This window comes from Anneissia japonica, unplaced genomic scaffold (genome assembly GCF_011630105.1).
Source record: "Anneissia japonica isolate Jap-2015-1 unplaced genomic scaffold, ASM1163010v1 scaffold483_len1788099_cov177, whole genome shotgun sequence".
Lineage (NCBI taxonomy): Eukaryota > Metazoa > Echinodermata > Crinoidea > Comatulida > Comatulidae > Anneissia > Anneissia japonica.
In genome coordinates this window covers 1,206,170-1,221,681 of record NW_022682587.1, presented here as the reverse complement: position 1 = coordinate 1,221,681, position 15,512 = coordinate 1,206,170, and the positions used below count along the sequence as shown (strand labels likewise).

Below are 15,512 nucleotides of genomic sequence, written 5' to 3'. Positions count from 1 at the left end.
GAAATATACAAGTCTTCTCTAATTAAAGACCACTTTTAGGGCCTTGGTTTCCATGGTATTTAGCAGCTTTGGTCTCTATAATTACAATGATAAAGATAATATTAGACATTTGTTAATATGGGACCACAGAAAAGTGGTCTTAAATTAGAGGAGGTCTTTAATTGGAGGGGACTTAATTTAGAGGGGGACATGTAGTTATAAATTATTTTGACATAATGCACACAAACAAAATTACCAATCTCGGTTCATTTGTGAAGAGCTCTATTTCCATTCCTTCCATCACAAACGCCATCTTGATATTTGTATTTGGTGGAGTCTCTATAGTTGCCGTGGCAACTGATTCATTAATGTCTTGACTAAAAGTACTCTCATGTATCATAGGAATTGTTTTATCTGCAAAAACAATGACAATATATTCTACCAGAAATGAAAATAATAAATATATTAAAATATTAACAACGATTACGACTGCAGTGATGACGAAAATTTGGACAAAATATTTAACTTACCAAGAGCAACTTCTTCACTAACAGGAAACAAATTTTCATTCAACACAGCAAAAATTATGACAAGGTCATCCTCTCCAATATTTACCTTTATATAATTAAAGGAAAAAAAAACTTTTAAAAATATAATAATCATTAAAAAATAATAATAATAATAATAATAATAATCATAATACAGAAAGTTTCAAATGTAAAAAGCATGGTAAATATAATAAAAAAAATTATTAGATAATGATAAATAATATCTCAAAATCTCCACAATAAATTTCATAAACAAAAACTTGCCTTGATATTCTCCAAGCGTCCAGAGATATCAAAAGGAATGATTTCATTGGGAAATGGTGCTAATGCCCTTGTGATGTCCACATGGAGACTCACAGGCTCAACAATTAGACGGCGTGATCCTAAGACTTGATGGGCGCCAGTGGTAGCTCTGTCAATAAAAATAGTCATATGATTATTTCTACACATGTTGCAATGTTGGTAATCGATGAGTGAGATACCGGTACAAACCAAATATTACCAATACAGTATTCCTAAATGAACACCCCCATAAATATAATAGCACCCATGTGCATATGGGCATTGGTGTGGTCATGGTGTGATGGGATGGAGAGTTCTATTTTCTTTGTGGGTGTTCATTTACGAAAATTAGCAAAAGTTTTTTCATCCATGTAAATATTCACAAATCTTAAATAGACTTTTAACCTTTTTATATAAACTTATGTATGATACAAATATAACAAAGTCTGAATTATATAAAAAGCATACAACAAATATAATGAATTTGTTGGATTATCATTTTACTTATCGGTTACACTTAAAAAATAACCTTGAAAATTTAACTAAATCGATAGTCATCTTACAAGTCAAGACTTATAAAATGTGTCTGCCTCAATTTAAATGCAAGTATCTTAACATTTACTAAAGTAATTATCAAATGCTTCTTCCTAATTTAAAATTCTATTATATATTCTAAGGTAAATTGGTAAATTTTAGCCTCATTCCAAATACTAACATCTTCAGTTTAATTGTTTCATGTGATTTTATAAATACCTGGAGATTTGCACAGAGTTCAAAGAAACTTTCATGCAATCTATGAGATGGTTTGCGTTATCAGCCATCTTGATTTGGTTCTTGACGATCAGATCTCCAAGATGCACCACCAGTGTGTCGGGTGAGTGGAAGCTTTGTGGGATGAGGATCACTGGAGCACGGATGTTAACGTTTAGATTGATACGCATACCCTGTTTGGTTAATTCTTTAACCTGAAAATGAATGAACATATCTCATAGTCATAGTAAAAAAGGAATGAGAAAGGACAGTTCTATTACTTTTAAGGGGTCATCTAGTTAGGATAAAATGGTAATATCGGCAGTTTGTCAAGGTAAACATTCACAAAATCGATGAATGACAATTTGTAAAGTTCTAACCAGCGGTGGCTCCGGAAATTTGGCAACCAGGGGTCAGAACAAAGCGGCCGACTAGAGCCTTGGTCCAGGTTTTTAGGTGGTTTATGGCTAAGTATGGCCCAAATTGTGCTTGTAGACCACAATGTTAGGGATTGGCAATCAAAATAACATCATTTGGATAGGCAAATTATTATTTGTTAATTTTTGATGCGATAACCTCATCATGACATCGGACGACAGAGGGTTCAGGCATGTCTAACGGAGGAAAGTGGTGCCACCACTGGTTGTACCTGCATGGGTTGTAACGTTAAGGAAGTCAGCTTTGGGGCAAACACTCCTAATTCAAAACCTGTCAATGCTAACATTTACTTTTTGATTTTAATTATGCACCTCATCCTTTGGATGGGATTTTCATCAGTAAGACTATTTCCTAGTACACTTATCAATTCACAAATGTCAGCGGAGTTTTAATGAGTAATATACTCTTACTTCTATTTTGTAAACACATACCGGAAGAAACCACAAAATCGATGAATGACAATTTGTAAAGTTCTAACCAGCGGTGGCTCCGGAAATTTGCCAACGGGGGTCCGACGTGTCTGACTAGGGGTCAGAACAAAGCGGCCGACTAGAACCTTGGTCCAGGTTTTTAGGTGGTTTATGGCTAAGTATGGCCCAAATTGTGCTTGTAGACCACAATGTTAGGGATTGGCAATCAAAATAACATCATTTGGATAGGCAAATTATTATTTGTTAATTTTTGATGCGATAACCTCATCGTGGCATCGGACGACAGGGGGTTCAGGCCTGTCTAACGGAGGAAAGTGGTGCCACCACTGGTTGTACCTGCATGGGTTGTAACGTTAAGGAAGTCAGCTTTGGGGCAAATACTCCTAATTCAAAACCTGTCAATGCTAACATTTACTTTTTGATTTTAATTATGCACCTCATCCTTTGGATGGGATTTTCATCAGTAAGACTATTTCCTAGTACACTTATCAATTCACAAATGTCAGCAGAGTTTTAATGAGTAATATACTCTTACTTCTATTTTGTAAACACATACCGGAAGAAACCTAAACATTCGTTAATAATAATTAGAAAATTAACAACTTGCCTGTTTTTGGACAGCTTTTTGTGATGCCACTGTTGCATTGGTTAAAACTTCAGTACTGCTAAATGGTTCAAAGAAATTCTAAGAAGAAACAATGTATCGCAGATAAATGGAAGTACAGGTACTTAAAGTATTTTAGGATACACAATGCCTAACAACCAATCACAGGACAAGATGCTCAGAATGTTTACATTTTCAACAGGCATACAACATACAAGGCTCACTGTAAACACCTTTATAGGGAGAGTCAGGATGGACAGTTCTATTATGATTTAGGGTGTTATTTTATCATTAAACAGCTGTCAGAAATCCTGATTGTAAACTTACAATGAAGTCACGAACAAACTGATAAACGAGCACCGCTTGTACACGTCCGACTCGAAGCCGTACGCACGCATCTACCGGGATCACATCTCCTTTATTTAAAACGGGTGGACCTTCTTTCTTGTCATGCTTAAATAAAATTAACTGCAAAAAAAGGCAATCAACACAGGTTTAGCAACTTCATTTTTTTATGCAGTAAGAAAATTTAAAAATTCATTATGTGTTCCTCAATCATGCCTCAAGATGTAGGGTGACAGACAATACTCAATTGCTGCTTGCAAACTGTGGGACAATCTTCCTCATGCTTTAATAAAATTAACTGCAAAACAAGCAATCAACACAGGTTTAGCAATTGTGGAACAATCTGCCTTCTTTAATCCTTGTAGCTCTGTCTTTGACACAACTGAAAACACATCTTTTCAACCTCTCTAATTCATTCCTTTAATTTCATTTATTTATTTATTTTCTTTTTCTCATTTTTATTTCTTCCTATAAGATAGGTTAGATTAGTCACTAGAGCACCTGTGAGTACTGTTCCACTAGCTGGCCATGTGGCTCAAATTGCTGAGAAAGGTGCTGTGATTCTCAGGTAAAATATTGTTACTTGGTTAGTTTTAGGATACTTCATGGGTTAGCACAAGTTAGATTTTTATACAAGTCGATTTCCATTACCATTACCTCTATTCTTTCGTTCTTTATATGTATGAGTACAGCCTGACACGCACTGCGGCCGATGGTTGTTGGCCGACGTGATTCAATGTAGAACATAACGCCACACTGCGCGCATGGATCGTTTTTAATGACAATCTGTTCAGACTGCCACCAACAATCAGCAGACGGCCTCGCGTCGTCTAGCGCTCACATATGGCCGAGTTTGGGTCATTGTACGACGCAGGGAGTGCCCAGCTTAACTACCCAAGCCCAGACAAAAACTCCTCAAATGAAGCAGTAGTGCAAACTTCAGGCTGGACACACTCTGCATCATACAATGGTGTATGACCGCCAGTCATCGGATCCTCTTAGCTGTCTGTGAGTGCTAGACAATGCGACGCCATCTGCTGATTGTCGGTGAAAACTGACGAGAACATTTAACTCATCCATATATACTTACAATATTTACAGAAGTATAACAAAAGTAAATAAAAACTGACAAATCAGATTAAAAAAACAAACTTAAAACTGGCCAATTAAAATGAGGTAATTAAAAATGAGGTGTGTCTTTCATTAAGTAGATTACTTGTTTTCATAAATAACAATGAATAAACAACAAATGGATATAGAAGCCTGGGAAAGCTAACTCAATAAATGTCTCATGAAATGAAATAAACAATAAGATAATCCAGTGAAATATACTTAAAACAGTAAAAAATGCTTGCAAGATGAATGTGATAAAAATTTCAGAATTAAGCAAATAATGAAAACTCCTTAGATGTTCTCAACCCAGTGTTTAATACAGGCTTGAAATGCCTAATGGCCAAAGCCTCCATAAATAAATGAAATAAAATATGAGAAAATTTTAAAATATCCTAAAGTTAAAATTGTTAAAATTGCAATAATAATAATAATAATATTATTCCATATGTAGTTAAAATCATAAAAATTGCAAGAACAACAAATTGCATTCAATAACAGGGAAATATTAAAAGAAATAAAATTAATATAAAACACATTGCACTCAGAAACAAATAAACACCAATTAAAATGGAACTTTAAATTATCAAAAGATAAGACGTTAAACAAATAAAATGCAAGAATTGTAAATTTTTATTTTGCGTAAATATAAAAGTTTAATTATTGTTTATTATGATTAAAATATAACGTAGAATTACATCACATTTTAGTATACACATCTTTGATATATATGTTCTTTGAATGGAAATTGGTAGACAGCCTAAGCATAAAGTCAAGAAAACTTTAGAGAAGTAGTACAAAAAAAGGCAAAGAACAACGGCTTTTCCACTGCTGCAGGAAAAGCCATTAAATGTCAGCTAGTGTATATTTAAGTATAGTATAATAAAGTGTAGTCTTGGGTACAACGTTATAATATAAACTGCATCTGGTCAAGTGACCGATTCTGTCAACCCCATTTAGTAGTCTTAGAGGCCCCTGGGTGAAAGGTAGATGGACACCAAACAGCAAGAAAACAAAAATAGCTAAACAAAGGGCGGATGAACTCCTCAGAGCCAATGGCCAACCAAGTTTAAATAGAGTAGGTTTACTTTTATAGTGCTACATAAATTTATATTTTCACTTGGGAACAGTTAAATTTCACTGTTCCCTGATTTTCACACTATCAAAATCGAAGAGCTCAATCACCAAGTGCAAAGAAGCTTTTTGCATGATGCGCTTTATAAGCTCAATCATTACTATTATTAGGTTGAAGCAAAAAGAGAAAAACAATTACAGAAAGACAAATTATATTTAACCTTCATAGTACAGATTGAAGAGGATGACTCTAACTGAAAACATGTGGAAAAGAGAATTTTTTAATCATTGATGATAATAATAATAAAAGACAGACATTACATTAAAACGCTAACAGCCATAATTTGACTATTCCAGTTGCCTTAGAAATAACAAATTAGTGATGAAACATTGTAATTGTACAGGACTGTTGTTGGTGTAATGGAATAATATATTGGTAGGGACTTACAAATAAAAAATAAATTAATTAGATTGTATTTTCGGTAGAGGGGGAGAAGAAAAGTATCAGAAATAGCTATTTAGGAATCGAAGTGTTATTTACAACTTCAATAAGAGCATAGCATCATTGAAAGATACTGGTTAAGAACCTGAAAATGGGATTGTACAGTTGCTGACATCTTTTGTCAATGCTTGCGATTCAAGCTTCAGTTTTGAAGAGGACGGTCTTACCTTAGTTTCAAAGGCTGTAGGGTCTTCTAAACACAAAATTTTAGTGTATAGATTGTTTACTTCAGAATCTTCTACCGAGAAATCTTTTAATCTGAAAATGGAAAAAATAATTTAATAATTAGCCTCCCCCTTAAATAAACATCAAACGGATACAGACTGATACAAACATGGTCCTTAACTCTCATGAGAGGGTTATTTGAGGAGCTGAGTTTTTTTTTCTTATTATACAAGACCCGAATTCAATACTCGACAGAGAGCTGGGCATCGAACCAATTAGCCAAACGCTATTTCACAATAGACAGTGATCAGGTTCGCTATTGACCATCCTTAGCCCATGAGCGAAATAAAATGAATTTTGAACTAATAACAACAATAATAAAACAAAACAGAATCTTTGACACCTTTTAAATCCTGCATGGATAGACAAAAACTATCTGCTTTAAAGATGTACTATCAGTCATGAGGTATAAAAAATTTTTATTTGAATTGCTTAATTTGTATATTTAAGTAAGTTATTAAATTCAAATCAAACATCTGAATGAGAAAAAAATTCCCTGTCAATTTTCAGACAGTTAATTAATAGCTTCCTCTGTTCATTTGCATTGATCCTTAAATTGACTGGTATATCAAGTTAAGGTTTTTTTGTAGTAAAATGTCTCCTTTTTTTTCGATCTGTTTCTCACTGGAAGCTAATAATTTTCTTTGATCCTTTTAAATTTTATTTAAATTTTTTAGGTATTTTCCTGTCTTTTTGACCGACAGTACATCTTAATTGTATTTGAGGTACTGTATTACCGTGCACGTATAGTTGTTCTATTCTCTTTATCGGTCATTGACGCTTCAAGATCCCTGATGAACATCTTAGCTAGCGTCTGGTTTGTATCCATGAAAGACACACTGATAAAATCCATTTTGGCCTGGATGTGTAACTTGGTAATTGCTGGTAAGTGACTTGTTATGCTTGGGCCTAAAATCATGGAGAGTATATATTATAATGGGATATTTGGAGTTTAGTGAAGCTAGAATAAATAATTTTTGAACAAGCATGCAAAACAATTAAAGCAATTGGTTTGAAATTTTATGTGTACATTTATTTTGCGGTAAATAAAAAAACTTAAAAAAAAAAATCAAATTTAAAAGAACTAATGAACATCAATAAACTAAAAAAAATGTCATATAATAAATATTGTTTGATTATTTAATAGCTATATAACATGATTCCTTTTAATTTATTACAATGAATAAATGAACCCCATTAAAATAAACACTGAATTATCCACAAACCATCTGTTTTTGGCTGCACCGGCACAGGGTGTGTGGTTGTAGGCTGTACAACATGGATTTCTGGCACTGTCGGCCTAGAAATAGCACTGAAATAGAAACAGAAAACAAGTAGTAGTTTTAAGTACTTAAGAAAACGCTTTATGTAACTATCTATATTAAGCATAAACTGAAAGTACATAGAAACTCTGAAGCAAACGAAAAGCTAAGCGTTTAGCTGAGTGGTATTATTCCTGCTTCTTGTGCTCAATACACAGGTTCAAACCCGACCAGTGGCGGGTTTTAATTGGAGTCTGGACAATGTTTGTATCCTTATGTCTGTTATATGTTAGTAGGTAAGTGGCAAAGGTATTAAGTTAGTTACCGCAATCTGTATACAGGCTTGCCTCCTAGGTTTTTGGCATTTGTTTGTTAGTTGAACGGATAGAAATACATTATTATTATTATTATTATTATTATTATTATTATTATTATTATAGTGCAGGATGTCTAAAAATGCTTGCTAATTTAAATAATAAATAAATGACTAAAAATACAGCATATAGTAAGAAACTTATAAAATACATGTCATCAAATGAAACCAACAAAGTCACATATAATTGATATTTATAAACAAAATTAAGAGCTCAACCTTTGAGTTATGTTTTGTACATATTTCCTCAAGTACAACATGGCAGTTTTGTGGAAGATGACGTTGAGGGCGGTGAACTTGACAACGACTGCTTGTTCCATACCATTATAATAGGACTGAAAGTCTGGACATTCGGTGGTCACCTGAAGAGGTAAAGATGACGATCAACACGAAGATGTACAGAAGACAATATATTACACATATTCATATAAGTGAAGTTATTCTAAGGAAAGACAGTACTTTTATCTTGCAATCTAATATACAAGTCATTCCTTCAGTCTATAAACGTTTTGTTGAATGTAATACAAGAATGATAAAAAATTATATGAAAATTATATTTTACTGCTTCACAAAAACAGAAGAGGAATCTGATGATCGAAAAAAAAAGAAGATCAGCCTCCACCGGGTCTCGCACCCGTGACCTTTCGCATACATGGTGAAGGTCATAACCACTTGACCATGAAGGCACTTTGGTGATTCAAGCGTCCAGTAGAATCTGAATTCCTTTCATTCTTTTAACGTGTCTGATGTCACGATCTGATATAGCACTAATATCGCACCAAACTTGTCAGAGGTCTATAAGATACGCCCTCTTCAGTGCATTATTTTCAGCTTGTTGGATCTCGAATGAGATACTTGTGTATACAAAGTGATGTATTTATAAATATTTATAGAAGTTTAAAAAAAAAATACCTTTCTATATAAAATGGAAATCAGTTCAGATTTGGAGGCTGAGCTTACAAGATGAAGATAAGTACCTAGAGCACCTTTAGAAAAAAAAAAATAAAAGCCAAAATAAATGATAAGTTTCCATCTATCCACTACAAAAATATAAATAAGTTACATATCATATGTATTGTCATATAATAGTCAGAAAACATCATTTCAATGAACATTTTTTTTAAATTTTTAATAGTATAAATGATACCCCTCTTATTTAATGACAAATGAACTCTACATGAATTGAACTTATCAGGAGTCACACTTGCAAATGAGGGATTGTATAGATTTAGACACACTTACGTTGTAGCAGGTAAGTCTGCAGAGGAAAACTTTGTATATATTTTATATAAAGTGAATAGTAATGCTTCTATACTACACTAAATTACATAGTCTCAAGATCTCAACTAGAAACAACAATAAACAAATTACACAAAAGTTAAACGCCATCCTCAACCCCCTGCAAAACATCCCAACTCCCCCCCATGGTTATGATGCATGGTACATGAACTTACCAACGTGGAGTTTATCAATAACCTGGATGCCACCGAGGCCAAACTGGAATGCCATACCATGGGTGCTAATTGCACCATCCACCATTAAGGAATCAACTCGTAGCGTTAGATATTCAGTCTCTAGAATTCCGGCCTCGTCAGATGAGGTACCGGAATCAATGTCTTCAACAGTGCGTGCCTCCTTGTGCGTTGAGATGCTACAGACCACCTATCAATCATAAAAATCAATCATTTAATAATTAAATAAATTAAATTGATTAAGATGCTTGCCTTCCAATCCCAAGGTCATAGTTCAAACCCTGTCACTGTAGGCTTTTTTCTCACAGTTTTACTCCCTAAGCCTCATAAAGAGAGTTTTTAAAGCGTTGTTCCATCCATGTAATTGGTAAGGTATGTACTTGCTGTTATTGAATCAATGGATTAAACTTCATGATATCATAAACTTAGGACTTTTTCTCTTTACTAATCTGTGAGTGAAAAACTAAAAACAGAATAGTTATTATAAGTAAATAATAACCTACTTTACTATAATTTTTACCTACTATAATTTTTACCAAAAAAAGTTTTCTAAAATAATAATGTTGAGACTGTAAGAGGTGAATAGTCACCTTAAAAATCTGTTTATATTTTAATTGCTATACAGCAGTAGGAATTATGGATTTATGGGAATGAAACGTGTTGATCACATACCTCACGAATCAGAAAACGAAGAAGTATGGTTGTTCTGTTGGTGGGAGAATCATTTTCACCAAAGTCTGGGACCTGGTCAACCTTTGCCCATTGGTCAATGGACTGATCGGAATGATCAGAGGCAGAGTAATAAACATCAGGCGTTGTTGGCTCTAATTGGATAAAAACAATAGAAAATTATAAATGTATTGTGATTTGTTGTCTCACAAAATAGGTCCTAATTGGAAAAAAAACTGAGAAAAAAATATACATGCCAATGAAATCATATGACTAACAAGATCAAAGATGAAAAACATTAGAAAATGAGCAATATACAATATTAAGAAAACACAGGGTATCAGTTAGACGTCATGGTTGACATTTAAATAATTGATGTCAAATATGTTTTCAGACCAATCTGTGCCCCTATGAATGTTGGAATTATGATTTATACTGGCTTCATAAAATATTATTACATCTCCAAACATACCTTCTACTTTCTTGTGTGGTTGCACAGTAGATATAGCAGTGTCTGATTCATCTACTGATGTTGATTTGACCTTTGGCTCTCTGAATGTCTTCCTTACCCTCCTGAGTGTGGCTACCGAGGGCTCCATTTTAATGGCTAATGGATCCTATATAAAAGAAGAGAGACAAGTAGATGTTCATCGATATGAATACCTTTGCTGATACTATCAACTATTCGGGGAAAAATACCTGTAATTTGCCCAAATATAGGCATGATGATGTCATATCAGATCGAAAACAAAATCTCTTAATAAAATTCTGTAAGGAAATCGTTTTTATTTTCAATTGATCAATTTTAGGTAAATTTTTGAAATTTACTGCTGTTTTATATTAATTTAAAATAAAAATTATTTTACTAACCAGGGAAAACACAACTCCTCTAGGGGGCGACGTTTCTGGCTCATTCTTATTTGATGGCAGAGGTAGGTGATGTGCAAACTGAGAAAAAAAAAACATTGAGTAAATCAAATTCATATATTAATACAATATTTTCTGAGAAAGTCATTAAACAAATAACTGCTCAGTGAACAATTAAGATCTCGACGAGATTTGATTGACCGATAAACCGACTAATCAGCGAGCGTCATTTAGTCATGTGATCAAAAACTTTTTCTCGGACATTTTAATTTCCTTAGACAGCTTGTCAACGCAAAACATATGTGAGCCTAGGCCTAGATGTCTATGCTTGGTTATAGATACCCAGACTTACACAAGCAGTGCGCATCAGTGACTTGGTCTTTGCCAACGAGGTTGTGTGAATGCGGCTTTTCCCTCTTCCTTTGGGAGCGAAATACAGAGGCTTTTACAACAATTTCCCCGCCTGTTCCATGAAATAGATTAACACTATAAATATATGATTCATTTGCATACCACCTACCCTGAATTCTCTTTCTTAAAGAAGGTTGATAGCAAAGAAAATGTTCGCCAACTCGGTAAGTCTAGCCGCCATTGTCTAAGGTTTTCGTGACTTTGTGGGCGGGGCTTCACGTCCTTGTCGACATGTCAATTAGCTAATATAGGTGAAGGAATTTAGGACAATATTTCTAAAAGTCCATTGTCAAACAATACAATATGTTTTGTTTCTGACCTATTAAAATACTTTAATGATAGTTGCAAGGCAAAAGAGAGTTAATTTTTATTTTTTTTTTACCTGCAGTAAGGTTTTCAACTTGTTTTCAGAAATGTTGACCTTAACTGAAGGAAGAACAGCTTCGACTTTCAATCTAAAGGATTCAAAAAATGTTTAATTAATATCAGCATAGCAACATTTTATTTCATAAACATATTATAGGTGAAAAAGTGAAACCACAAATGAATATATACGTCAGCTACTGAGAAGCCATCACAAACAGGCTGTAAATAGAATCACTGATCTACATTTCACATTTGCAATTGTCATCAAGATAAAATAGAAAAAAAAAGCAATGATTATAGAATGATGATGATGATGACGATGATTGGCCTGTAATATGGGAAACTCTCCACTATACATAAGACCAGCGGCTCAAATGATAATAACTTGCACTAAAATAACCGGAAGACTGAAATACAATAAAAGAGTTTGTTATTTTGTTTACTTTTGTATAGTTTTAATTGTATCAGTTTGTCATTATTATTGAAATAAATGTTATATGAATCTGAATCTGAATCTGAGTAACAAGGAAATTGAACTCAAGAATTTCATTTGTTCACTAAACATAATAGCACTACCAATTTAGCCAGTTAATATGCTGTTCTCTTTCTAAATATAAAACCACATAACCCAGAATGATGACAGCACATAGACTAACAAATCTTCAAAAACACCAGCTTTACCATGGCTCCTACTAATGTAAGCCACAGTAGTGGAAATATAATATAGATATATTATATTCATATATTATTTACACTGTTCCATAGACTATTAGTTCATATATTTCTAATATGAAAGTGGTTCTTACTGTGGTAATTCTTTGTATTCAGGCTGTACACTGTTGAATAAACTAAGTTGTAGGCCGAAACTTGGCAACAGATGGCGTTCTGAATCACGAAGCTCTAGACTTTCATGCCAGTTATCACCTGTAAAAATGTTTAGACTACAATTGTAACATTACAGGACATAAATTGATATAATTTAAGACAGTAAATTTGATAATTGAAACAATAATTGGGCAAATGTTGAGTTATTGTGTAGTATAGGTATGAGGTAGTGGAGGATGAGGGCAGCACATACCTGAGTGAGCTAATAAGATCTGTATATCATTGATGTGGACATTAAACTTGTCATAAAGATGTTCCTCAATTTCAGTCCTGGTAGCACCCTAGAAAAGTTTAATTACACTTGGAATTTAAAATATGTTAAAATATGTTTATACTAAGGCAAGACTTTATTATACTTTTTTTAGCGAACCCACCGCCCACCAATAACGATGATTTCAAATAAAAATAAAATTTTATTTTTGGCCAATTGGTGCACCCGTCGCCACGAAAAAATGAAAATTCCAGAAATAAATAAGTTTTCCTTTATTTTTATTATGCCCACCGCTTCCTTAAAATTTCCAAAAGCAAGATATGTACATTTCTTCCTAATTATACAAAGTTAAAGCATTTAACTATCCCATTGCTACATTGTATACGATTTTCTCCTCCATCTAGATATTTTTGACAAATAATTACACCCTCCTCTGACTATCCTAAAAAAAGAAATAAGTTTATGAAACAAGGTTTAAAAAAAGTCTTGCCTAATTAGTCTCCTTCCTAAGTCTTAAACTAGAGTATGTGTTATTTTATAAGTACAAATATCTTTTAATTTAATTTTAATTTGCTTTAATTAGGTTACTTGTTAAAATAATTTTAACTACTTACCTCCAATGAAACAGTTTCATTCTGTAAATCACTGAACACTCTTAGACTACCTAAGTCAATGACAATCAAGTGCCCTCCTTTGTCAATTGAGCCAAACTCAGGTATCAAGATGTTTGGTGACTTCACATCTACGTCAAGTTGAATGGTCTAAGAAGGTAAAATAATGAAATATATATGAGTGGCATCACTAAATTGAGAGAGAGAGTCTGTTGGTAACATTTCAAAATCTGTTTTGTAACTACTAATAATAGAACAAAAAATAAATGGAAGAATATTAAGCTGTGTTGCATGATGGTTGTATGACATCGGCCAAAAAAACAAGCAATACCTTATGATTTTCAATCGCATACTTCAGCCCTGCTGTGCTATATTCAGCAAATTTCATCAATTGTGTTGATGCCACTGCTTTTAAGTTTTCCATGTTCAAGTTTGGGACAGTAAAGAAAGTGATTAGCTCAGATATTGTTTTCTGAAATAAGAAAATAAACAAATTTGTTAAATTTATTGCTAAGCTATGTCAAAAAAAAAACAAAACATTGGTTAAAAGTTTTCCACACGAATAAAATAGACGAGCGAAACTGGGAAAAGACAACTTGGGTTCTTGCTTCAAACAAGGTATCCATTCATAGAAGTCTTATGAAGATAAGCCTATCCAAGTGAACATAAAAGGATCGGGGATCAGGACATACCTTCAACTTTAGATTGACAAAGATTGAAATATGTTAAATACAGACACAATTTATACATAAGCCTAGTTCTAGTTAAAATACGGTATGTAATTTTGTATTGAAATAACACTCATTATATTTTACGTGTTTGTAGTGAATTTTATATTCAATTTAATGAAAATATGGAAGAAGCATAGGAAGAAAGAAGAATAGGAAAGAATTTTGGAGCGGCTGAAATATTTACCGAAAATAAACAATAATAATAATTTTGTCATTATTGCATTACGTTTTTCTGAAAATTTATTGGCACTAATCGTCAGAGGTCAAGGTGCCGGCAGCCTACATGTTTCATATATTCGACATCGAACACTCTATGAATGGATACCTTGTTTGAAGCAAGAAACCAAGTTGTCTTTTCCCAGTACCGCTCGTCTATTTCATTCGTATGGGAAACTTTTAACCAATGACAAGATTTAAATACTTTTTTAAAATAAAAAAGCTTTTACGATGTAACTACAAATAAAAAATTCCTAGAAAAAAGAAACTGATGTATACCTCATGATAAACAATATCCACAGGTTCAGATGTTACTGCGAGAGAAAGGTCAGCTGATACATTTACCGGGCTTGTCTCCAGGTCAACGTTAAAAACTTGACCGGCGACGTCATCCGGCTTATCCCTAGCTGATGTTACTATGGTTACATTTTCCTCTTTCTTAGGACTACCTTCAACTAGTAAAGAATCTGTACTCAGCTGGAAGCTGGAAGATAATTGAAAGAGATAAGGAGCTCCAAATATAATACTCAGCTAATTTGAATGATGTATGGTGTATCATATGTACAAAAAAGTAACGGCTTAATGTCTTATTCACAGGACATAATATCCCTATATGGCCGCATTGAGTTGTTATCATGATTCCTTGGTTGAACATATTAGAAGCTTGAGGAAATTAATCTACAATTTTGGATGTAAAATAAATTAAATAAGAGTATTCATTTCTATTAAAATTAGAATAATAAGGAATTCGATTCTCTGGTTGGGTATTGTATTTTATAGCATGAACCCGGATTGTGATACGACAAGGATCCGTCTCTTCAAAAGTTTACAATGTAATAAATCTCAATTTAGCCATTAAGCAATAAGGCATTTACCACATCAAGTATAAATATAAAAGCCAACTTTGTTATAATCCCAACAAGAAAACTTTTTGATTAATTTTAATGCAAAATGTTGCATCGAAATTTAGCACAAAACATTTCTACTTTATTAATAAAGATGTTTAACTAAGCTCAAGGGACAAGTACGCTAAGCCCCACTCCTTAAATACTGTTGCTAATGTCAGCCGTGTTCTGATTGGTCATTTGTTTGTTTGATTGACATTTTGGAAAGGTCCATTATACACAATTCTTAATCTAGCCACTAGAAA

General features: G+C 33.3%; 1 protein-coding gene across 4 annotated transcripts in view; it reads right to left on the bottom strand.

Moving 5' to 3' along the window:
* Positions 1-15,512, bottom strand: part of LOC117103073 (vacuolar protein sorting-associated protein 13A-like) — a 92,443-nt gene that overhangs the window by 38,190 nt on the left and 38,741 nt on the right. For all 4 annotated transcript variants that reach the window (XM_033243598.1, XM_033243830.1, XM_033243669.1 and 1 more), the window contains exons 15-35: positions 14,642-14,846; positions 13,747-13,887; positions 13,419-13,565; positions 12,787-12,874; positions 12,515-12,632; positions 11,725-11,797; positions 10,935-11,012; positions 10,537-10,681; positions 10,068-10,219; positions 9,378-9,585; positions 8,836-8,909; positions 8,143-8,285; positions 7,515-7,600; positions 7,026-7,197; positions 6,231-6,321; positions 3,360-3,500; positions 3,036-3,113; positions 1,563-1,774; positions 792-939; positions 510-594; positions 236-393 (exon numbers count right to left, since the gene is read on the bottom strand). In XM_033243598.1, coding sequence (XP_033099489.1) covers positions 236-393; positions 510-594; positions 792-939; positions 1,563-1,774; positions 3,036-3,113; positions 3,360-3,500; positions 6,231-6,321; positions 7,026-7,197; positions 7,515-7,600; positions 8,143-8,285; positions 8,836-8,909; positions 9,378-9,585; positions 10,068-10,219; positions 10,537-10,681; positions 10,935-11,012; positions 11,725-11,797; positions 12,515-12,632; positions 12,787-12,874; positions 13,419-13,565; positions 13,747-13,887; positions 14,642-14,846 — 2,743 coding nt within the window. The remainder of the gene's footprint in view (positions 1-235; positions 394-509; positions 595-791; positions 940-1,562; positions 1,775-3,035; positions 3,114-3,359; positions 3,501-6,230; positions 6,322-7,025; positions 7,198-7,514; positions 7,601-8,142; positions 8,286-8,835; positions 8,910-9,377; positions 9,586-10,067; positions 10,220-10,536; positions 10,682-10,934; positions 11,013-11,724; positions 11,798-12,514; positions 12,633-12,786; positions 12,875-13,418; positions 13,566-13,746; positions 13,888-14,641; positions 14,847-15,512) is intronic.